Below are 25532 nucleotides of genomic sequence, written 5' to 3' on the forward strand. Positions count from 1 at the left end.
AGCCACGGACAATACAAAGGAGGATGTGGTCAAGGTCAAGATCGAGGCAGAGGCCGTGGACGTGTACGTGGAGAGGACGAGGAGGCTTCGTCAACAGTGGTGAAAGAAATGAGTTTACCAGTGGTTGGGTGGTGAAAGAAATGAGTTTACCAGTGGTCGGGGGAGGAGCAACCCCCAGTCAAGGTAAGATAAATCTTCAATAAAGTGTTATAATTACCATAAATTTGGGCACTATGCTTCCGAGTGCAGAAGTGAAAAATTAAGGATTGAAGAGATGGGCAATTATGCTGAAAATACAAGTCAAGAAATTGGTAGTGTGCTTCTAGCATATAAAGGAGAAGCTGGAAGACAAGATGACACGTGGTACCTCGACACTGGTGCTAGCAATCACATGTGCGGAAAGAGAAGCATGTTTGTGGAGCTTGATAAGTGGGTAAGTGGCAACGTCTCCTTTGGTGATGAATCTAAAATTCCAGTTAAAGGAAAAGGGAAAATTTTAATTCGCTTGAAGAATGGAAATCATGAATTTATTTCCAACGTTTATTACGTGCCCACAATATGAAAAATAATACTCCCTCCATCCGCCAAGATTATGTCACAATTACTATATTGGGCGTCCGCCAAGATTATGTCACTTTCCTTTTATGGCAATGGTCCCACCATCCTCTTTAATATTTTATCCTTACTAACACTCTTTATTTACAAAAAAACCACTCCAAATTCAATCTCAACCACTAATCTCATAAAGTGGTGGGACCCTTTCTCCACTACATCAAAATGATCACCAATTTTATTAAATCCCGTGCCCAAGCAAATTGTCATAATCTTGGCGGACGGAGGGGGTATCTTGAGTTTGGGACAACTCTTAGAGAAAGGTTATGATATTCACATGAGAGATTATAACCTTTCAATAAGAGATGGCAAAAATAATCTTATTGCCAAGGTGCCAATGTCTAAAAATAGAATGTTCTTATTGAATATTCGGAATGACGTGGCACAATGCTTGAAAGCGTGTTACCAAGATAAGTCTTGGTTATGGCACCTTCAGTTTGGGCACCTGAATTTTGGTGGTTTGGAGTTATTGTCCAAGAAAGAGATGGTGAGAGGTTTACCATCCATCAAGCATCCCGATCAACTTTGCGAAGGTTGTCTACTCGGGAAGCAGTTCAGAAAGCCATTCCCAAAGGAATCAAGCTGAAGAGCTCAAAAAAAGGAGAGCGGATGACAAATCAAGGCCATGAGGTCCGATCGAGGTGGAGAATTCACATCAAAGGAGTTTCTAGAATTTTGCGAAGCAAATGGAATTCGGCGGCCCCTGACAGTTCCGAGATCCCCCCAACAAAATGGAGTGGCGGAAAGAAAAAATAGGACAATCATGGAGATGGCGAGGAGCATGCTAAAGACGAAGAATCTGCCTAAAGAATTTTGGGCCGAAGCAGTAGCATGCGCGGTGTACCTGTCCAACCGATCGCCGATAATGAGCATGTGGGGAATGACTCCACAAGAAGCCTGGAGAGGGAGAAAGCCAGGAATTTCCCACCTAAAGGTATTTTGGAGCAAAGCCTACGTGCATGTACCAGATGAGAGAAGGAAGAAACTCGACGATAAAAGTGAAGCATTCATCTTTATCGGGTACGACTCTAACTCTAAAGGCTATAAGTTATATAATCCAAATACCAAGAAAATAGTGATAAGTCGAGACGTGGAGTTCGGCGAAGAAGGAGTCTAGGATTTCAGTCCCAGTGGGGACTTTACCTTCATCCCACAATTCGAAGATGAAAGGCCTGTCGAGCAAGTCGAAGAAGTCCAGCAAGAGCTAGTGACTCCACCAGCTTCACCTATACTAGTTACTGAAGACTCGCCACCATATTTCTTAAATGAAAGAGCCACACCACGCGTAAGGAGTTTGGACGAGTTATATGAGAATACAGAAAGGTTAGAAGATCTTACTTTATTCTGCCTATCTGCTTATTATGAACTTGTTAGTTTTGAAAAACCAGCAAATAATGAAAATTGGCGAGTCGTAAGAGACGAAGAGATCAAATCAATAAAGAAGAATGATACGTGGGAGCTCGTGACACTACCGAAAAGGCACAAGGCCATTGGAGTCAAGTGGGTACATAAGGTTAAGAAGAATTTCAAAAGGTGAAGTTGAAAAATATAAAGAAAGGCTCGTCGGGAAAGGATTTCACCAAGTTCGGAGTTTTGCTCAGAATGACAAATCAAGTTTAAGGGGGAGTGTTGGAATATAAACTTGATTTGTATAGATATTTTCTAAAGAGTATTCTAGAATAGTTGAGAATGAGATAGAAAAAGAAGAGCATTCTATAATGATTCAGAATAAGTTAGAATTAAGAAGATATAGCTAGATTTAGAGAAATCTAGAGTGTATAGTGTAACACCCCGTACTTTTTCTTATTAGCAATAGTGTCGAGACACTACTGAGAGTATTTCGATAGTGAGATATATTAGATTTTTGATTATTTTAGATGAGACAGAGTTTCTTTATAGATAGAAATATGAGTTGTTAGAACCAATGACAGAGTTAGAAATTGAATAGCTTTGAGAAAACAAGTTGAGTTAGAGATGCTAATTGAAATTGAGAAGAGATATATTTTATTTCCGATAGCGGATATAGAACTATCGGTGAGACTGACTTTCCTATTATGTTAATAGGAACAACGAGTTAGAAATAGAGTTGAGGAAAAAGAGTGAGAACTCCGAAGAGAAGAGTCGATTTGAGAGATGATACGATTGTCTATGAATGTCGATTGTTTTTGACATGACGTTATGTGAGTCTATTTGTTTGACCGATTATGTGGCTATTTGTTACGTGTGCATTTATGATTGAGTGATTATGATTTTTTTTTTCTTGAGGATGTTAGCACGTGAGTTTTAATTTGAGTTTTCGAAACGAACCAGATTTGTTTTCATCGAGAAATCGAAAAGTGCCGATTTATAAAGAAATTTTCTAACAATATGTTTCAAGTTATTTTTATTATTTATTATATATTTTTCCAAGAGATGACGTAAAATTTATTGAGTGAGTGCACTAATGTTTAGTGCAATTTTTTTTTATGGTCACATGTGTAATTATGCTATAGTATGTCTTTATTTAATGAGTAACATTACATGATTAAAAATTACTACACACTACCACTCTCACACTTAATATTTTATTTCATAAGGCATGTGCCTAATTAGCCAAGTGGGCAAGTGGATTAGGTGTAGAGATTTTGGGAGACAAGCAATCAATGAAGAAGATTTTATTTAATCTTGAGGATCAAAGTGTATCAAAACAAAGCAAATTTTTCTCTCACCTCTCGCCCATCTCTCTTTCTCTCTCCCTCATCTCTCCTTCCTTCATGAACCTCCATTAGAGAGACCTTCCAAGCTTCCCAAAATCACATCTATGGCATAATCATTCACTAAATCAAGCGCTAAACACTTTCTACACTTGATTTCAAAGAGACTTTAGAAGGTTTGAGCTTGAAGTTTAGAGAGAAGAAATTCTACTTTTCTTAAAGTTCTTGAGTAAGTGTTGAATATTTTTTTTAGATCTAATTATATTTGAGTTAGATATGTGTGTATATGCATGATTGAAGCATGAAAACACCCCTACCTTTTTTTCCCCCTAATTTTCGAAAATAGGGAGTTTTTCCCCTTCAAAAATCTTTCTCTTTCTTTTCTTAAATTGGGATGAGATTTATGCTTACTAAGGTGTTTTAAGATGATTGATATGTGTGTTGAAAAGTTTTGTCATGAGATGTGAATTTTCACTTAGGTTAGTTTGCCTAAAAATTGGGAATTCTTGAGTCTATGGATGAAATGATGAATTGATGATGAGTATAAGCTTATGAGATGATTAACACGATAATTGATGGATTGGATTGATGATTGGAAGTGATGGATGGAATTTTGGAATGAGTTAATTTGATGAAAATTAGGTATATGTGTCTCTATGCTTTAAATTGTTAATTGATGATTTATGTATGTGTTTAAGTGGCTTGTATTGATAGATCTAAGGTTGGTTTGATGTTTCTTTTCTGCTCTGCCGAGCTGTTTCTTTTCTGCTCTGTCGAGCTGTTTCTGTTATGCTCTGGCAAGCTATTCTACTCTGCTCTGACCGAGTCATTTTGCTCTGCTCTGACCGAGTCATTTTGTTCTGCTCTGACCGAGTCATTTTGCTCTGCTATGTCGAGTCATTCAGCTCTGCTCTGCCGAGTCATTCAGCTCTGCTCTGCTCTGTCGAGCTATTCTGCTCTGCTCTGACGAGTTATTCTTCTCTGCTCTGCCGAGCTATTATGCTCTGGCGTCCGAGTTGATTCTGCTCTGACAACCCAGCTGAGCCTAACGAGTCAAATGTTTATGTATTGATGTTCTTGAGCGTTATAAGAGTTTAATTTGAGTTTTGAAGAGTTTTCATCAAAGAAGTACGGAGTTTGAGCATGTTTGTTTGTTGTGCCTATGCATGTCTATGTGCTTGATTGTTATTAGTCTAGCCCTACTTGAGTGACAAGTCGAGAGTAGGATTTGTGATTTCTTAGGACATATGTATATACTTAAGAGATTGAGATAGTTGGAATATATAAAAGATAAGTGATGAGATAGCATTGAGATAAGAATGATATACATAGTAAGGGAGTTCTTGACTAGTTTTATTTATCTTATCTCATGAAACACTCCGACGTTGTGACATCTGAAGCTACGAGCAGAGAACAGAAGTAAGATCGTCCAAGTACTATGAGAGTAAGCTAAGTTTGCCAGGTGGACATTATTTTGAGTATACATATTATACGAACTTTCTTAAATGATATGATATTTATGATTATGATTTGAGTTAATGTTATGCTTGAAACTAATTGACTTGCCGAGTTTTGTTGATAATGACTTGTGTGTTACCCTCTACTGTTGAGACGAATTCGGTTCTGCCACAAGCGAGATTTTGTGCACAGAGGTGACTGTGAGCCGTCGATCGGGTCGGCCGGTCACGGTACTTGAGAGGGAGGCCTACTTCTTAGTACCTTTGATGATGAATAGTATATGGTACATGCATGATAAATGTCTAAACTGCGCAGTTACTTTATTGTGATGTTATGATTTGCGAAATTGCATACACAGGTTCTTCTCTAACTAAAACCCCTGTGTGTTGCTTAATGTGGCAAGTTCAATTTATAGCTCTAAGAGCACGCTTTCTTTTGTTTTTCGGCTTATGTCCACTGAGTACTTTGTACTCAGCCCTGCATGTATTTCTAAATGTGCAGGATAAACGAGGAGGAGGAAGATCGGTCTGGTGCTGGCGGGGACTTATTTTGGACGACGTTGTTTCTTTTACCGTATTTCTACTTCATACGGTAGCCTTTTATGGTTGGATGTTTATATTTTGAACTTAATCAGGAAATACACTCTCGGCTATATGTCTTCATACATATAGTTTGATCACGTTTTGCTGCGAGACTCTGTAAATTATAAACCTTTGTAAATTTTTAACTATGTCCGCTTTGTAAACTTTGTCGAGAATCCCTGTACTTTTGAACTTATGAAGCCGATAATATTTGAGTCTTTGAGATGATATTATTGTTGTTCATCTTTGCATGTTTTGTTGTGAGCTTCCGCTTGTTGTTTGATCTAGTTCTTCCTTCTTTACTTCATTATTTTATTTAGTCGTATCGATACTCGGTCTACGCTATCACTGGCTAGACGTCGCGCTGCGACATATAGAGAGTTTTAGAGAATGTAATAGTTGAGAAAATTCTAGATAATGTAGGAATTATCTAGCTACTACTACCACTACAAAAAAAATAGCTTTAAAAGACACCTGAAAATGTCCCAATAGATAGTTTATTGCAACATCTAACCTATCTCCACATTGATTTTTAGTGTCGCGTGTAACAGTGTAGCTAAAGGGTTAATTAGCTATGGTGACACTTGATAATGTCATAATATGTTAATTATTTATCAGGTTTTAAAAATATAACACAACAGTTACTAATGTCACGAAAACTGACTAATACTACATTTTTTATTGTCTAGAAATGTACTTTATTACAACACCTGATGTGATTTATTATGACAATGTAAAATGTCACTTTATATTAATTGCTGACATTGAAAGATGTAGTTATATATTTCATATAGTAGTTTTTAACGACATTTCTTAACGTTGTTAATAAGGTAATAATTTAGAAATTCACATTATTTGATTTATTAGCTTCAAATGAATTCAATGCTACAAATTTTAGAGAATAAAAATAATTTAAACGTATATAACAAATGAACAAATATATTACTTTTGATAAATAAAATATTCTAAAATTAAATGTCAAAGTGCCTAATAAAAGTGATTGATAACCAAGAAATATGCAATCTACCGTATTGTCTCATATGTAACCATGTAAGTGAAGAAAGTAAGGAAGTGAATTGAAGAAATATTGTGTTAGTAAACTACAATCCTCCCACTCAAATTCCTAAGCACACACGTCCACAACCAATTTCTCCAAATTTCCTCCTACCAATTAAATAAATTCTCCATTATATATACTTATATTCCAACATTTTTGTACTTTATATAATGAACAACATATTACCATTAAAATTTAATCGCAACCATTAAATAACATTAGGGATCTACGATCAAAAACTGGTCTTATTTTAAAGTTTGGCCTATTTTGCAAACCATGTTTGAGCCATAAATTACAATTATCTCAATGTATTATTAAATTGAGGTTTATTATAAAGTGAAAAAGAAAAAACATCCCTTGAAAGCACAAGATGCAGACTAAGGGCACAAAACTTAAAAAGCGAAGAAGAACAACTCAAAAAGGAAAGTCAGGATCATTATCCAAATCATCCGACCAACGCCTATGGACGACATTATTCATTGCAATCATACTAGGCCTATTGGTGACGTCAACCACAAACTCCATCGGTTTGTTACCCATTTCTTCCGCATTCCTGAGACGACTTTTAATACAACCTTCCGGAATTGCATGTATAGGCTCTCGTCCCTTTACCGAGCCCTTTGGACGACCACGTCCGCGCTTCTGCTCCGAGAGCAGCTGCATCCCCTGATTAACTTGCTCCTCTAACCTAATAATACGACTCGCCATGTCATCCGGAGAAGAAATGGATTTATTATCAAAATCAACTTCCTTAATAGGCGAATTAACCCGCTGGCTCGCTGAATCTTCTGCCCCAACTATCGGTTGTTGCTCTACCACAGCTCCACTATTCGTTCCAGAATCCAACTCCAAAGTTCCCTCTACATTCGAACCCTCCTTATCACTAGCCTCCGTGTGAGGCGACCCATCATTTTCTTCCTCATGTAAAGGCTCTGCTTCATAATTGGAGTCCGCAATGATAGTCTCCTCCACTTCCTCTTCCTCATCCTCATCTAGCGCTTGATATCGGTTAGCATCCCCCGCCAGAGGGAGATCATTTTTCTTAAAAGGTGCCGCGTCTAGAAGATCATGACCTGATAGAGGTTTAAGAATATCAACTTTGGGCTGCCATGCAGGAGTTGGACCCTCTCCCTTATCAAGATTCTTCAAAACCACAGCAGGAGGCTCATTGATCTTTTGCTTGCTCGTGGCCCTATCAGCTCTCCGGCATTTATCCGTTGAATGACCTGTAAGTTTACAACGCGAGCAAAAAATGGGCATAGATTCAAAACCAAACTCAATGTAGAACGATCTATCGCCGTCATCAATGTACATCGAGTTGAGAATAGGCAAAGCCATGTCAAGTTCCACCAAAACCCGCGCAAAGTGTCCCACATGACCAGTTTCGGAGGCATTATCAATTCGCATAGGATGACCAAGCACACGACCTATACCAGCAATAATCACCGGAGTCCATAACTCCACAGGGAGATAATATATCCGAACCCATACCTGAGCCAGAGACGACACTTCCTTATACGGATTGAAATACCTAGTCCATTCACGGAAGCGTACGTGGCCGATTGACAGTTGGAGAAAAGAACTCCCCTTAGCTTTCTTTTTCGCTTCCATCGTCAAAAATTTAACAACGAAGAATCCCTTAGCCATGGGCACCAGTTGACAGTCGGCGCACTGCCATATGGTTCGAAGTTCATGAGAGAGGTCGGCGAACGTGCGTGGCTTGTCCCCTTTACGTTGGATAAGTCTACCGATTAGTGCAAATTGAAACTCTTCCAACTTTGTTTGATATTCCGATTTGGGCACTGAGAGGGTGACAACCTCTCCTTCTCGCTGTATTTGAAGGCCTCGGAGGCCATACGCTGCAACATCCGGCTTCTTAAGGGATTTGGGTTGGACTTTATCAGCTACTTTGGCAGCGAAAGAAACAGCCGGAGCAGAACCCGACACCTGCGCTACTGAAGTCGGCAGCGGCTGTATTAAACCAGGGATGGCCTGGTGAGGCTCACCGATCAAACTCTGCGCCGGTGAAAAACCCGACGAGCGCTGCCCAACAGCCACTACGCCGGAAGAATAACCCGGCTTTACGAGAGGCTGAGATGGAACATTGGCAGGGGACTTAGATCGAGACCTGTCAAAATTAGAAGAGACCAGGGGAAGATTGAGGCCCCCTTGTCACGATGGAATTCCGGCGAACTCGAATCCATCACCGGCAGGAGGCGCCGGTGGAGAGTCTGGAGTCGCGGCCGGCCGGAGAAGAGCCCTCGCGGTGGGAGAGTCTGGAGTCTGGATCGGTGAAGAGCCGTCGCCGGTGGAGAGTCTGGAGTCTGGATCGGAGAAGAGCCCTCGCGGTGAGAAGAGCCCTCTGGATGGGCAGGCCCGTCGTGCTATCAGCGCCGCCCACCGGATCGAGAATCCGAGCAGATGAGAGACCGTCCTGGAGTCGCGGCCGAGTCTGGATCGGCAACTGGACGCCTGGAGTCGCGGCGTGCCGTGCCTCCCCCACTTCGGAGCAGCAGCAACGGTGGTCAGGCAGCAGCAGCAGCAGCAGCAACGTCTTGGAGCAACGTCAGGCAGCAGCAGCAACGATCTCAGGCAGCAGCAGTAGCGATCTCCGGCAGCAGCAGCAACGTCTTGCAGCAACGTCAGGCAGCAGCAACGTACCTTCGCCGGTGTTGGAGGCGGCAGACGTTCAGATGCGCGGCAACCAGAGGCGGGTGGTTGGTGCCGCAGGTCCATTATCTCAATGTATTGATGTCATATAATAATTAAATTTCCAAAGTTGAGATAGTAATCAAGGATGAGATCTAGTGTCCCATAATCTTATGTGTACCACTGTATTCCATGCGTATATATATTATTTTTTTAAAAAAATTTATAAAAATAAAATTTATTATTGTACTATGAATTATATTTAATTTTTATTTAAACAAATTAATTGTTTTTAAAGTAAATATCATGACTTTGAATTTATCAACTTATTATTAAGCAATAAATTAAAGTGAAATTAAATGATAAAAAATAATTATATACTCTAGATTGATGGAATAAACTTTAGTTGATAATCACAAAATTAAACTACAGCATACAAAATTGAAATTGAAGAAAAATAAAAATAAAAAATTAAATAAAATTGAAAGTAGGACACAAAGTGAGACATAAAGTATGGTACACTGAATCTCATTCCAGTAATCAAGGCCTTTAATTAGCGGACGTATAAAGAAATGAATTAAGTTGTGACCTTCTATTCTGTTGACATTTTCATAATGCATCTAATAAATTTTAAATAAATTTGATGAATTTAAGCTCTAACTTGTGAATCTTCATGACAACGAAGTGCATGTCAGTAAGCTATTCCTTCAATAAATATAAAAGGAAAATGAGAAACTATTAATATTACTGCTCTTTCGAAAAAAGAAATGAAAAACTTTTGAATCTCCAAAGCAGTGAAATGGAAATGCAAGAAGACAGATAGCAGCGCGCCAACCAATAATAAAACCTGCATGTGATTGTTGCTTCGACGTTGGCTTAAGTAAATAAATTAATTTTCATGCGAAACATGCATGGTTAATTTAATTATTTATATGCCGCCCTCGAATCATAAAAAAAATGATTGTTGGCTCGCCATTTTTGAAGATGCGATGCGATGAGAATTCTATATGATGGTGCAATATTAATTAGTTTTGGCAGTCTGCCATAGTGCATAAATTAATTTGTATTAAATGATAAATGATTCGCGCTAATCTTGTGGTAGTTGAGCAGGTCAGACTGGGCGAGCTAATAACATGATTGGATTAATTATTGGAAACCATAATATGTATATATATATATATATACACATATAGTAGCCCAAGTGAGAAACATAGAGAGTTGAAAAAATGGAAGTCACATTTGGGTTAATCCTAAGCAGCATGGTTGTAGTAGCATCACTTACATGGGCTGTGAAGCTGCTAAATATGTTCTGGCTTCGCCCAAGAAAGATAGAGAAGTTTCTGAGAGAACAAGGCCTCAGCGGGAATCCTTACAAATTGATCGTCGGAGACATGAAAGACTTCATGAAATGCATGAACGAAGAAGAGCCTAAATCCTTCGAAATCTCCGACGCACATATGCCTCACGTTGTTCCATACGAGCATCGGATCATCTCCAAATACGGTACCAATATATATGCTGTTATGAATTCATGGTAGCTTGAATAATTGGTATATATTTTGATTATTAGGTGCCAACTGTTTCTACTGGTTGGGTCCATGGGCGCGGCTGGCGGTGACTGATCCGGAGCTCATAAAGGAGATAGTGCGGAGATATGATGTTTTCGCGAGGCCCTTTCCAGAACTAAACAGGATCCTTGGCGTAGCCGGAATTCTCTGCGTCGAGGGCCAAGAATGGGTTAAACGCAGGAAGATTTTGGACCATGCTTTCCATCTCGACAAGTTGAAAGTAAGCATATACTAATCGAGAGCATCCATGCACTTAATTAATTAATTAATTGTTGTTTGTTTGGGCAGAATATGGCGCCAGTAATGGGTTTAAGCTGTTCCATCATGATTCAAAAGTTGAAGGCCGCAGTTGCTAGTAGTAGCGAACTCGATATCTGGCCATTCATTGAAGATCTAACCGGAGATGTGATTTCGCGCGTTGCATTCGGCAGCAGCTATGAACAAGGAACAAGGGTCTTTGAGCTCATACGTCAGAGAGTAGACCTCACCATGCCACTACTGCAGTTTTTCTATCTGCCCGGATTTAGGTAACTACCCCATCTCAACTTATTAATTACATGTCATAATTATGCATGCCTTCAACTTCAATCTAATTACAGATATCTTCCGACCAAATCCAATCGGAAGGTGAAAGCCCTTAGCACCGAGATGCAAAGCATACTAAGAGGCGTGATCGAGCAGAGGGAGAAGGCGACTCCCAAAGACGACTTGTTAGGCATCCTACTGGAGGCGAATTCGAGATTCATTCAACAAGAGGGAGGAATGAGCATTGAAGATGTGATCGAGGAGTGCGAGCTCTTCTACTTGTCCGGTTCAAAGACTGTGGCGAGCCTCCTCGTGTGGACGGTCGTCATGCTCTGCAGCTACCCTGAATGGCAAACTCAAGCAAGAGAAGAAGTGAATCGAGTTTTCGGCAACTCGGAGCCAGCTCTTCAAGGCCTACATCACCTCAAAATTGTAAGAATGATGATAATCAATTCAACATCTATATCTCTGTCTCTCATCTTTAATTCATTCATTCAGGTGACCATGATCCTCCAAGAAGTGCTAAGGTTGTACCCCACGAGTCCTGTGATTTATCGAAGCTCTAAAGAGGAAGTGAAGATCGGAAGTCTGACAATTCCAGCAGGGATGCATTTGTCACTGCTCATAGGGCTTTTCCAAACTGATCCCAAGATTTGGGGAGACGACGCCAACAAGTTCAACCCTGAGAGGTTCGCACAAGGGGTCGCCAAGGCCACCGACAACCAACCAGTCTTCACACCCTTCAGTTCGGGGCCTCGCATGTGCATCGGCCACAACTTCGCCATGATTGAAGCTAAATTAGCTATCGCGACGCTTCTGCAGCATTTCTCCTTTCAGCTCTCGCCCTCTTATAAGCACGCTCCTTTCTCCCTTTATAAATTGCGACCTCAGTATGGCGCTCCACTTATCTTACGCCCTCTTCACTAGACACTACCCATGTCTCAAACCCATCTCTCTACTTATAGTATATATTTATGAGCTTTTTATGTATTTTCCCACATGCATGCTTGTATATATCCATCATCAATAATATCAATTCAATCAATAACTATATATTATGAAAGACTCTTCTTTTACAAAATTTCATTTTGCTTATTATGTCCTCACTCCATTCATAGTTCTATTTTTGGACATTTTCTATCACATGGTGCACCCCTTGTCCACTCACAATATAATAAGAGTGGACTTCATAAATGTCCAAATTGCAATAGTAAAAATAAAAACTATCCACTAAGATAAAACAAACTTAAAATTTAGCTACCATTAAATTATCCATTAATTTTTTAGTTGTGAATTCGAGTTTTTGAGCTCGAATTCATAATCAAGACTATTTATAGTTGTGAATTCTAGTTTTAAAACTTGAATTCACAAAAAAGACCTTTCCTAGTTGTGAATTGTAGCTTTAAAACTCGAATTTATAACCAATTTATATTCGAGTTGTGAATTCTAGTTTTAAATCTCGGATTCAAAACCAAGACAACTAATTGTTAATTCAAAGCTTTAAAATTCGAATTCACAACCAATCTATATTAGAGTTGTGAAATTCGAGTTTTAAAACTCGAATTTACAACCAAGACAACTAGTTGTGAATTTGATCTTTAAAACTTAAATTCACAACCAATACTAACGATTCAGTTGTAAAGTCATCGAGCTGGTTGTGAATTCAAAAACATTAACTTTCCTTCAATCCCCGCGCCCGGTTCTGAAACATCACATTTCTCTACTGCCTCACAATCACCGCCCTCCATCACAACTATTGATCCATCACAACTATTGATCAAAATAATTCCATTTTACATCGAACACCTCAAACTTCAACGGTAAATTCGACATAAATCAAGTAAGAATTCCAATCCACTTATCCATCTCTATTTACTAACTTCATCATTTTTTAATAAAAATTGCATGTAAATACACTAACTTTGCTAAAAATTTATATTCGACGCAAAGTTAGGATTTTTCAAATAAATAAACCAACTTTATAAGTTGTTCAATTTTGACGTCGATTTAATTTTCGGTGATTAGAAAAAATGGCGTGGCGCCTACGTGTCAAGGAAAATATCTAGCGTGAAAATAAAACGACAGCGTGCTATTAGAGTTAAACAAAACGGCAACGTTTTGAACAAGACAAAACAACATCATTTTATTAATTATATTGAAATTAGAGTAATTCAGCATTTTTTTACTATTGTTTATTCGTTTCTTTCATGCAACGTTTCGTCTCCTCTACTATTCTCTTCCAACTTTCTCTGATAAGGAGGAATAATAAAAATAATTAAGGAGGGATCGAGAATTCAAGGGGAAACATCGAGAATTAAGCTCATAATGCTTCTAACCTCTCGATGCTGACAATAATAGAATATTCGACCGAGATTTTTCGGAGTTCTTGAGCTCTCCATCTTCATAGGTTTGCTGCATCATCATGTAATTCTGACGTCTTTGGATCCAAATGAAAATGACGCAGAGGAAGAGGACATGACAAATAATTTAGATTTCCACAGTTGCACAGTTGAATTGAATAGCTAAATTTCCGGTTCTTGAAGAAGGAATGAGAGCTCAACACAGTTCAAGAGCTGGAATGTAAAATTAGGGTTCATGTGAATTATTAAATTGATTGTGAAACGACACTGTCTCATGTAAAGGATAACGACCTCGTTTTGTTATTTGTCTGGTGAACTAAAAAGTGTGTGCCAGCGAGCCACATAGGAGCCACGTCATTTTAAGATTTGGAAAAAATGAAATTGGGGTCAAAATTGAGCAACTTATAAAGTTGGAGTAATTATTTATAAAATCCTAATTTCGCGTCAAATATGAATTTTGAGCAAAGTTTGTGTATTTACCGGAAATTTTCCTTTTTTTTAATTGCAACAACTTATTCGATTTCGCATCTATATCTACAAAACATATGTCCTCAGCCATCGGTGCTACCCACCCCACGATCTCCAGCGATTTGGATCTGAAGCTAGCGGCGGTGATGGAGACCACCACCGCGATCAGCAGCGAGGATGAGCATAGGAGGAGTAGTGAACGTTGTAGGGCCAGGCTGGGGCTTGCGTGACTCGGCGGTTGCGCCAGCGGAGAAGGTGCTAGTGATTTAACAATTGGTGACGGCGACAATGCGCTAGAAGGCTAATGCACCACGGTGAAGGCTAGCAGCAATGTAGACATCAGCAACGAGGAGAAATCAAAAAACGCCATTGCTGATCGAGATTTTCTGGAAAAAAAATATATAGAGAGACAAAAGGTGAATTTGTGAAGGGGCAAAATTATTTTATTACTTAAAATTTGGTTAGTTTTAAATTTTTTTTATTGATTGGATATTTTTTATATTTGTTATATGAGAATGGATATTTTAAGTTTTTGACTCATATCATTTGTTATCACTAATAATAATATTTTTTAACTGGAAGTCTTTCTCTACTTACAATATACATTCAACTATTTTTATTAAGAGGTGGTATTAAGTACACTCAGGTGTACCATACACCCGGGTTACCCAAGACCCACGATCCGACCCACAATTCCTCCTTTACACGATTTTAATTTATGCGAGTTTTGCTTAATCAATAGCCCTTTGCGATTTTGGTCTTCCATGTAATTTGATGGCACGCCACAAATACACGCAATTTTGCACAAATACACCCAATTTTGGGTATTCACGCACTAACGTTTCAGTGCCAATACTCTGGATTGGACTTCTCGTCTCTTTCTCAATTCGTAGTTGCAATGACAACACTCGCCTTGTTTGCGGGGCTAAGAACTCTTGAGTTCAGATAACAGTCTAGAACTCTCTTTCTCAAACCCTCTTTTCCCTCAGTTGAAAAGGGTTCGAAATACCAACAAGATTACAGAGAACAGGCTCCCTGTAATCAGGACTTGGGCTAGGGATTTTACAAGGAAATTGCGTAAGGTTGTAACAAAATTTTTGGGTAATCAGTAAACTGATTTGAACTTTGGATATTCTCTTCTTCGATTCAAACTTTGGATAGTAGTGAATAGGCTGAGATGCAAATTTTGCAGAGTTTCAGCTTTAGTATTTGAATCGGTGAAGATTGAAGAACATCCTCGAGGCAGTAATCATCAAGGCCTTTAATTAGCGGACGTGGTACATTAAAATGCTATAAAGAAATTAATTAAGTTGTGACCTTCTATTCTGTTACATTTTCATAATGCATCTAATAAATTTTAAATAAATTTGATGAATTTAAGCTCTAACTTGTGAATCTTCATCACAACGAAGTGCATGTCACAGTAAGCTATTCCTTCAATAAATATAAAAGGAAAATGAGAAACTATTAATATTACTGCTCTTTCGAAAAAAGAAATGAAAAACTTTTGAATCTCCAAAGCAGTGAAATGGAAATGCAAGAAAACAGATAGCAGCGCGCCAACCAATAATAAAACCTGCATGTGATTGTTGCTTTGAGGTTGGCATAAGCAATTAAATTAATTTTCATGGGAAACATGAATGGTTAATTTAATGATTTATATTATCTTCAAAACGATCTTGTCGCCCTCGAATCATAAAAAAAAATTATCGTTAATTAGCCCGCCATTGTCGAAGATGCGATGCAGTGAGATTCGATTTTATATGATCGTGCATTAATTAGTTTTGGCAGTCTGCCATAGTGCATAAATTAATTTGTATTAAATGATAAATCATTCACGCTAATCTTGTAGTTGATTCTCTAGTTGAACCGGTCAGATTGGGCGAGCTAATAACATGATTGGATTAATTATTGGAAACCATAATATGTATATATATATATATACATATAGTAGCCCAAGTGAGAAACATAGAGAGTTGAAAAAATGGAAGTCACATTTGGGTTAATCCTAAGCAGCATGGTTGTAGTAGCATCACTTACATGGGCTGTGAAGCTGCTAAATATGTTCTGGCTTCGCCCAAGAAAGATAGAGAAGTTTCTGAGAGAACAAGGCCTAAGCGGGAATCCTTACAAATTGATCGTCGGAGACATGAAAGACTTCATGAAATGCATGAACGAAGAAGAGCCTAAATCCTTCGAAATCTCCGACGCACATATGCCTCACGTTGTTCCATACGAGCATCGGATCATCTCCAAATACGGTACCAATATATATGCTGTTATGAATTCATGGTAGCTTGAATAATTGGTATATATATATTTTGATTATTAGGTGCCAACTGTTTCTACTGGTTGGGTCCATGGGCGCGGCTGGCGGTGACTGATCCGGAGCTCATAAAGGAGATAGTGCGGAGATATGATGTTTTCGCGAGGCCCTTTCCAGAACTAAACAGGACCCTCGGCGCAGCCGGAATTCTCTGCGTCGAGGGCCAAGAATGGGTTAAACGCAGGAAGATTTTGGACCATGCTTTCCATCTCGACAAGTTGAAAGTAAGCAAAGCAAGCATATACTCTTAGCTTAATCGAGATCATCCATGCACTTAATTAATTGTTGTTTGTTTGGGCAGAATATGGCGCCAGTGATGGGTTTAAGCTGTTCCATGATGATTCAAAAGTTGAAGGCCGCAGTTGCTACTAGTAGCGAAGTCGATATCTGGCCAGTCATTGAAGATCTAACCGGAGATGTGATTTCTCGCGTAGCATTCGGCAGCAGCTATGAACAAGGAACAAGGGTCTTTGAGCTCATACGTCAGAGAGTAGACCTCATCATGCCACTACTGCAGTTTTTCTATCTGCCCGGATTTAAGTAACTACCCCATCTCAACTTATATATATGTTTGATTCATAATTATGACTTCAACTTGAATCTAATTACCTACAGATATCTTCCGACCAAATCCAATCGGAAGGTGAAAGCCATTAGAAGCGAGATGAAAAGCATACTAAGAGGCGTGATCGACCAGAGGGAAAAGGCGACTCCCAAAGACGACTTGTTAGGCATCCTACTGGAGGCGAATTCGAGATTCATTCAACAAGAGGGAGGAATGAGCATTGAAGAAGTGATCGAGGAGTGCGAGCTCTTCTACTTGTCCGGTTCAAAGACTGTCGCCAGCCTCCTCGTGTGGACGGTCGTCATGCTCTGCAGCTACCCTGAATGGCAGACTCAAGCAAGAGAAGAAGTCAATCGAGTTTTCGGCAACTCGGAGCCAGCTATTCAAGGCCTACATCACCTCAAAATTGTAATTATAAGATCGATGATTATAGTATATAGATCTTCAATTCACTCATCAATTTGATTAACATTTGCTTCAGGTGACGATGATCCTCCAAGAAGTGCTAAGGTTGTACCCCACGAATGCTGTGATTTATCGAAGCTCTAAAGAGGAAGTGAAGATCGGAAGTCTGACAATTCCAGCAGGGGTGCATTTGTCACTGCTCATAGGGCTTATCCAAACTGATCCCAAGATTTGGGGAGACGACGTCAACAAGTTCAACCCTGAGAGGTTCGCACAAGGAGTCGCTAAGGCCACCAACAACCAGCCTGCAGTCTTCACACCCTTCAGTTCGGGGCCTCGGATATGCATCGGCCACAACTTCGCCATGATTGAAGCTAAATTAGCTATCGCGACGCTTCTGCAGCATTTCTCCTTTCAGCTCTCGCCCTCTTATAAGCACGCTCCTTTCTCCCTTTATAAATTGCGACCTCAGTATGGCGCTCCACTTATCTTACGCCCTCTTCACTAGATGTATTTTCCCACATGCTACTATCCATCTTATCTTTTAACAAATTTCATTTTTTTGCTTATCATGTCCTCACTCCATTCATAGTTCTAAATTAATTTGAACTCTTCAAAATTAATTACTCATTATTTATATACATGGTACCTTCAAAACAAACAAACTCGATCCCCAAAAAAATTAAATTTCTTTCTACCGAATTAGAGCTAGCTTCACGAACTCAATCAAACCATTGCGTTCTTTTTTAACTTTAAATTTAATTATCAACACAATGCATATATAAGAAATTATCCATCAATTTTTTAGTTGTGAATTCGAGTTTTTGAGCTCGAATTCATAATCAAGACTATTTATAGTTGTAAATTCTAGTTTTAAATATCACGATCATTAAGGATAATTAAGCCGGGAAAACCGTGACTAAGGGAGGAAGATTAGGAGCGGGGATAGAAAGGGGTTAAATAAGGCCGTGTTTGATTAGTTGTTAATGTTATGCAATTTACCCAAACTTAAGGAAATATTTAACTGGACTGAGGGGCTATGTTGTATAATATTTCGTTTGATAACCATAAAGTTAAAAGCGGTTTACGCGTTTCTTGTGTTTGGTAAATAGTGCTGCAAATTGGTATATCATGTGTAATGTCTGAATTACCCTTACTAACATTTAGAAATTCCATCCCGTATCCTTGCATCTCCCGCCGATTCAGCCATTTGGGGGGAACCAAAAATTGTGGGGGGAAATTGGAGTTTATATATTGCAAAGCAAAGAACCCATGGACTTCAAACCTTTCGCTTCCTCTTCGAGACATCGTGGGTCATCAAGCAGAGGCGATTATCAGAGACGAACATACTCATATCGAGATGAGTTCGCCGCACCAAGGTATGCGCCATGGGTGTTGTATTCTCAATCTCGTTGCTTGTATAATGATTGTTGCTGTTTGTAATTTATTTTATATGTGAGTTATATCCATTTGGGTGCTAGGGGCTGATCTTTGTGTGAATTTAAATCGATATATTGTTGAATGAGTGAGGTTTTATTATATCGGTGTATGATTGATTCTGCCTGATTTTGTTTGTTTTTTATACACAATTTCTCGTTGGTGTGGAACATTGTGGTGTATGAAGTACTTCTTTTGGTAGCTAAGTGTGGCTAATCTGGTTGGATTCTTTATGTAAATTACAGTAGGTAGCGACTGCATTCCTTCCCGCGTCAACAAGACCAAAAAAACCCGACGAAGCTGGACTTGCAAAGAAGAGGAAACGATGCTTAATGGCTTGAAGGAGTTGGTTGTGCAGGGCTGGAAATCCGACAACGGTTTCCGAGCGGGGTACCTTGCAAAGCTTGAGGATGTGATGAAGACCGCGTTTCCTGGAACGGATCTGAAGGGCGTACCACATATAAACTCTAAGATCGCCGCTTGGAAGAGAAACTACAATAGCCTCTGTACAATGTTGAGTTACACTGGAGCGGGCTTCAATGGGGATCACATGATCGACGTTACTAATGAGCAGTGGGCGCAAATTTGTAGGGTACGTCTTGAATTATAGGGCGTGTTTCTGTAAATGCAACGACATACTTGCTTGTCTAATTGATTGATTTTTTGAGTGTAGGCTGATAGGAATGCGGAGCTCATGAGGTACAAATCATGGCCAATGTTTGATGCATGGAAGGAGGTGTTCGGCAAAGACCGTGCAACGGGCGAACACGCCGAGGACCTCATGGATGCTGTCAATGACATGTATCGAGCTGGAAACGTGGCAGAAAATACACATGAAGAAGAATCTGATGTCAACCTTGATGAAATACCTGAAACTGAGGTTGTGGAAGAAAGTGTTAGCCAAACTAAGAAAGGTGAAGCTGCTGTAAATGGACGTAACAAGAAGCGCAAAACTCGGGATGAGCTGGGGGCTAGCTATGAATTACTGATGGAAATCAAGAGCACAACTAATGAGCGATTGGAGCAGCTGGCGAACCGTGTAGGCTACGATTTTGATCTTGGGAAAGCTAGGAATGAGGTGTTCGCGATGTTAGGACAGCTTGAAGGTCTTTCCCTCGAACAAAAATTCGATGTGTGTGAACTCCTCGCCTACAAAGTTGAGCGCTTGGAAATCTTCATGGGATTGCCCGCCGAGGCTCGTCAGGCATATGCTATGCGCATTCTGAATGGGAGTTTCAAATGACTGCATTAAGCTTACTCTGTTTTTGTTAATATATTTTGTACAGGCTTTGACAACATGTTGTTGATTATAGACCAACATATGCCTTGATATATATATATTCAGTACCGTAGTGGAATGAGAGGCAGATATATGAACCTCTATTCTGTATATTTTGTAAGAACTTACTGGATGCTTGATGCTTATGGAACTAATGTCAATATATCAGCCTATATTATTTGCCATTTGCTCATGTTTTGTTTTTGAGTTTGTGAACTTATGCCGTAACTATTGACATTAATTCAAAATCTTTTTTTTTCACCTATAAACTAAAGAGATGGCAGTTATTAGCAACATTCATTAATAAAGACCCGTAGGTGCATAGATTGTCCTTACAAGTTGGTGCATATGCCAATATCATTCTAGGTACATAGTCAAAATGATAAGGAGCAGTATAATGCTCGATATAATAACACCAATTTGACATGTAGGCTTAACACAAGGACAATAGACAAAAGACAAAAAAATGAGAACACACCATCTACTTGAACGGCAAACCGAAGCCGGTTGCGGGATTAGCGTTGTCATCCTTCGGCTTCACAGGGAATGAGTTTCGGAATGGGAATGTTGGACGCGTGGAGATTGGGGGGAATTTCACATATACATGGCCAAATTTTGATGATCCTTTAAGTTCAGGAGACATTACCTCATCTTCTGAAGAGTCGTCATTGGTTTCAGTCGAGTCACTAATCTGCACCACCTCATTTGATTTCTCGTGCTTGATGTTGGTTTCAGTCGAGTCACTAATCTGCACCACCTCATTTGATTTCTCGTGCTTGATGTTGGTTTCAGCCGAGTCACTAATCTGCACCACCTCATGAGATTTCTCGTGCTTGATAAGTTTAAGCCCAAAGACAGCGCACATCTTGTAGTATTCGGGCTCGCCTTGGTGATAGTAAGCTTGAGCCCAAATATTGTCCTTCTCAAAAAAAAAAATATTAGTCAACATGAGTAATTACTACAGCAACTAGAAATTCTCATTTCAAGATAAATGTAAAAAGAGTAATGAAGTTGCTACCAAAAATATCATGTCCCATATTTGATCAGTAGCTGTAACAATGTTCGTCTCGCGGCACCAGTGCGTCTGAGGCATCGACATGAGGTTGGAGAAAGTATTATATCGGCCCGCCAAGACGGCAAGACGATCTTGAACAGCGCTAAGTCCAATGGTTTTCTTAAACTTTTTGTTGATGTCAAAGGTAGCAACTAGCAGAGCATGTGGTGATTTGTATCCGGTACCAGCTGAAAACAATAAGCAAATCATGTGGTGCTCAGAAGGGGCACTTGAGTAACAACATATGAACATGACAAATCTTGAGTAAAGTACACAACATACCGAGCAGACCAGTTTGGCTTTCAACGGCAAGGATCGTGTCCAACAGTAGAGAATCCATCTCCTTGTTCCAGTTGTTATCGTAGAAAAAGTGATCCTGCTGTAAGATATCATGGTGATTCATTGCTGCAGAGCTTCTTAAGGAGAATTGAGTATGTGTGGGGATATCTTGTGACAAAGGCGTGTAATTTATAGAGGATATGCACTTCTGTAATATGATATGGCTCATTAAGAATTGGTAGTTGATACATCTTGTTGCAATAAATTCAGGTAATTGATGAGAATCCTTTCTGAAATATGCCACATATCAGACGCAAATGCTGTGCAGATGCCAACTTGTGAAATGATGTGTGCCAATAGGATGCATCTGCATTAATCATGACTAATAACCTCCATCAATCTTGTATTTATTATCCAATTTATGATTCCCTGCGTATAAGCTTAACCTCCATTTATGATTGCCAATTTTATTTATTTTTTAAATGAGCAAGAGTCAAAAAAGTTATTCCAACATTCAGCAAAAGACTCGAACATAGCTTCATAGAATTTACTATACAACATCAAGCATGTACCACAGATCCATCAACAAGTCTAGAACCACAATCCAAAATAACATGTTTGGCCCAACACACAAAAAATAAAGAAAACAAATCACGCGTCCAGCAATCCAACAGAATTACAAACTACATCAACTTGATTCACAAGAACTTCCCAACAACAAGCCCCAGGAAAAACATAAAAACAGGTAGATATGCAACTTGATTCTGATTCTGATTAACACCCATCACAGCACCATTAGCAATGCTTTGTGGATTCAGGCGACTTGCTTCATTTGAGGGGCTCACCGAAGATGAAGCAGAGTGATCAGCTTGATAATAGGTATAGGGGACATTTGATTGCCTGCCCAGTGATTGCACATTACCTTGAGCAGTTAGATGGAACTCATCAAACCACCAAAAGGAGTCTTGGTGCGTGCCTTCGAGTGGGCACTTGTAGTAAAATCGGCCTGCATTTTGGGCTTTGATACCTGCGCGTTTCAAGTTCATTCTCCCGTTTCCACACCAACAGTAGGGACCAGGGTACATGCTTTGTACATATGGATTCATTGGACCTATAAAAAAACACAAGGACACTGATTAAATGCCTCATACAATTACCTTCGAATGATAGTAAACATTAGCTCAAATACAAGGTCCATCAGAATACAATAAAGCACACAAAATGAGGACCTCATAATCATAAAGCACACAAAACAACAAATGAATGAGGACCTCATTGTTGCAGCAAGTAATGCTGCCACATGGAATGGGCGATTGCATCCCTAGTTGCAGCCCATTCAGGTGATGGTTCCACAGAATCGACGTACTCCCCATGTTCAGGTTCAATGAAATCGTTGTCTATAGGCAGATCATTGAATGTTTGCTCTAAAGGGTCTACATCCATCTCGTTTCTAATAAAGTTATTTAGTAGAAAACAAGCCATTATAAGCCGATTTTGAACCTTAACGGGGTAGTAAGTTGGGCTGCGTAAGATGCCCCACCGCATCTTCATTACCCCGAAGGCACGCTCTATAACATTACGTGCACGCGTATGCCTCAAATTGAAAAGCTCTTCCGCACTTTGTGGCCGAGCAGCATTTGGCCCCCATTCTTTCAAATGGTACCTAACACCTTTGTAGGGTGCCAAAAATCCTTCACTATTTGAATACCCGTTATCACACAAGTAGTATGACCCTACAACATAAAATGATAACAATTTTACAGATTCTTCATAGAATTAGCTTAATCAAACAAGAAGAATCATTAGCAATGAGCAGCCATACCCTTCGGTACTTTGAAACCGTTCACCCTGTTAAGTGCATTGCGTAATATCCTAGAGTCGGCTGCCAAACCCTCCCACCCCGGTAAGACATAGACAAACTTCATGTTATGGTCACACACGGCAAGGGTATTAGTAGAGATCTGCCCCTTTCGCGTTCTATACCTCGCCTTATCACAATTAGGCACCGTAACATTGATATAGGTGCCGTCTAACGCACCTAAACAGCCCTATAACACAAATGACATAAAAAACAAGTCATGCTTAACAATCTACAGGAAAATGCAAAGGAAATAGTAAAATAGTCTATTACCTTGAACCATTTCCACCGAGTGTCATTGGAATCATCAGCCACAGCAGTCGGTTTCACTAATAGAATCACATGCAACCTTAAAATTGCCTTTAGAACAACGTGTATGTAGTGAGAAACTGTTTGACCCGATCTCCAAAAATCAAACTTGACCACCCTATTTTTTTTATGGTGCGCAAGCACAGATAAGAACATCGACACTTGCTCCTCAACGGTTACAAACCTACTATTCCTAAGACCACCTAATTGCCTCAACAACTCACACAAGCGCCCAAATGTATTTCGATCCATGCGCAAGTTTAAAACACAGTCATAGTCATTGAAGCCTATCATTCTACTCAAATGTTTTACTTGGTCAGGGATTCTATGAAGCATTCCATAAGGCTCAACTAATGTTCTACGTTTTCGTTTACGCGTTTTTTGTTTCTCAATAGTATCAATGACAATAATCAGTTGCATCATCTGCTCTTGCAATATCTCTTCAACTGCTACGATCACACAAGCATTCGTACGCCCGAGTTTTGTCATTATATGTCTGTACACAAGCATCATCCACAAAATATGATTTACAATAATGCACTTTCTATAGTCTACCAACACCAATCTTGGAGGAAATTGTACAAATGAAAAACACAGCAACTTAACAAGACAAAAGATGCACGCATATATACACACCACACATCACAAAAATACAAATAAAACCAGCTGCAACAGATCGTTCACTACACACCAGATGCTCACACATCTCAACAAATTCAGATCTTTAACCAAAATGACATTAAAGCAGCTATAACTATATTGTATATAGTTAAATCGCCGGCAAATTTGAGGCCGAAATAAAAAATACCTCACTGAGGACTATGGCCAGCGCTGAATGCAAGTCTCTCACCAGTCGAGCTACTCAACAATTCCTCAAGCCCTATGAAGAGTGGAACAATGGAGTCAGCATCGACAGCTATAATAAACCAAGGAAAAGGTAAATTGAATGAAATCCTCAGAGATTTCTCGAAAAATCAGCTGCGAGCCAAAGCGGTCAGTGATTTCTCGAAAAATTAGAGGTTGATACCGATTTAAACAACGCGGTTGCTCAGTTGGTGGTGGACGACGATTACCGTGCCGAAGCTCCGATTTTTGCTGCGATATGTGTTCTCCCTCTTCAACCCAAATTTATGACAAACAATAGAAGCTGCGCGGACAATTTGAATATTTTCAATTGGGGTAAATGGGGGCAATTTTGTGAAGAAATAATTTAAGCGTTGTTACTGTAGAAGTACAGCATCGGTAAATGGCCCCTACCCCCTCATCCAGATCAGCCACTCAACAGAGAAATTGGACCGGGCCCTTGCTTTTGTGCGGGCTTTGCGTATTATGTTAAATTGATATCAAACATTGAATTAGGCCCAGTTAGCTACCCAAACTACCTTTAAAACCCTTTTCAAACACGCCCTAAAGGGTTAAGGTGCATATAGGCCCCTCAAGTGGAGGCCCTTAGAGCGTTTCAATCCCCTTACTAACTGTGTGTGCAGATTGGCCCTCGAACTCAAAAAAATGGTGCAGATCGCCCCCTCTGACTTAACACCGTTATGGGCCGTTAGTCAGAGAGGGCAATCTACACCGTTTTTTTGGAGTTCAGGGGCTAATCTGCACCTTTTCCCTTTTTGGAGTTCGGGGGCTAATCTGCACACCGTTCATTAAAAAAAATCACATCTCATCTTCTCCGACCAACTTTTCCGGCGTCAATCACCGTCAGATGAGGAAAATCACGAAATCAAGTTCCCAAGCCCCAAATCGGGAATTCCAAATCGGCGTCATTGCTCCCGAAAATCACATAATCGAAATGGAAACTCGAATTCTCCCTCGAACGACACCGCCCCCCAATTGCAGAATCACCCCAACGAATCGAACTTCGCCTCGTCGTAGGCGGTGATCGTGACCCCAATCGAGATCGAGATCATGTTGGCCATGGTCTCTGATTTGGAGACGTCCTTCTTCAACAGCACGCCGATAGTGTAGATGGCGACGGGCATCGTCGACCTTTATCACCGGATTTGAGAAAAAGACGCGACTCCTTATCGAGAAAAGCTAGGC

The 25532-nt window shown here is 39.7% G+C and overlaps 4 protein-coding genes and 2 long non-coding RNA genes across 6 annotated transcripts; 4 read left to right on the forward strand and 2 right to left on the reverse strand.

The window, feature by feature from the left end:
* Positions 1-4782: 4782 nt before the first annotated feature.
* LOC131012123 (uncharacterized) lies at positions 4783-5572 on the forward strand. Its single transcript, XR_009097214.1, has 2 exons — positions 4783-5046; positions 5265-5572. It is a non-coding gene; the product is annotated as an uncharacterized LOC131012123 (long non-coding RNA).
* A 4670-nt stretch (positions 5573-10242) lies between these two features.
* LOC131012124 (cytochrome P450 CYP72A219-like) lies at positions 10243-12206 on the forward strand. The gene is made up of 5 exons (XM_057940033.1): positions 10243-10553; positions 10621-10838; positions 10907-11145; positions 11218-11575; positions 11642-12206. Exons 1-5 carry the CDS (start codon positions 10277-10279, stop codon positions 12068-12070), a joined length of 1521 nt encoding a protein of 506 aa, XP_057796016.1. The 5' UTR covers positions 10243-10276; the 3' UTR covers positions 12071-12206.
* A 3702-nt stretch (positions 12207-15908) lies between these two features.
* LOC131012125 (cytochrome P450 CYP72A219-like) lies at positions 15909-17890 on the forward strand. The gene is made up of 5 exons (XM_057940035.1): positions 15909-16232; positions 16304-16521; positions 16599-16837; positions 16913-17270; positions 17344-17890. Exons 1-5 carry the CDS (start codon positions 15956-15958, stop codon positions 17773-17775), a joined length of 1524 nt encoding a protein of 507 aa, XP_057796018.1. The 5' UTR covers positions 15909-15955; the 3' UTR covers positions 17776-17890.
* A 367-nt stretch (positions 17891-18257) lies between these two features.
* On the forward strand, positions 18258-20162 carry LOC131012126 (uncharacterized). Its single transcript, XM_057940036.1, has 3 exons — positions 18258-18646; positions 18950-19296; positions 19378-20162. Exons 1-3 carry the CDS (start codon positions 18406-18408, stop codon positions 19945-19947), a joined length of 1158 nt encoding a protein of 385 aa, XP_057796019.1. The 5' UTR covers positions 18258-18405; the 3' UTR covers positions 19948-20162.
* A 2426-nt stretch (positions 20163-22588) lies between these two features.
* On the reverse strand, positions 22589-23972 carry LOC131008346 (protein ANTAGONIST OF LIKE HETEROCHROMATIN PROTEIN 1-like). The gene is made up of 3 exons (XM_057935229.1): positions 23448-23972; positions 23139-23364; positions 22589-23049 (listed from the first exon to the last, which is right to left on the reverse strand). Exons 1-3 carry the CDS (start codon positions 23970-23972, stop codon positions 22589-22591), a joined length of 1212 nt encoding a protein of 403 aa, XP_057791212.1.
* A 115-nt stretch (positions 23973-24087) lies between these two features.
* LOC131012127 (uncharacterized) lies at positions 24088-24893 on the reverse strand. Its single transcript, XR_009097215.1, has 2 exons — positions 24511-24893; positions 24088-24363 (listed from the first exon to the last, which is right to left on the reverse strand). It is a non-coding gene; the product is annotated as an uncharacterized LOC131012127 (long non-coding RNA).
* Between the last annotated feature and the right edge of the window lie 639 nt (positions 24894-25532).

Source organism: Salvia miltiorrhiza, chromosome 2 (genome assembly GCF_028751815.1).
Source record: "Salvia miltiorrhiza cultivar Shanhuang (shh) chromosome 2, IMPLAD_Smil_shh, whole genome shotgun sequence".
In the NCBI taxonomy this organism is placed as follows: domain Eukaryota; kingdom Viridiplantae; phylum Streptophyta; class Magnoliopsida; order Lamiales; family Lamiaceae; genus Salvia; species Salvia miltiorrhiza.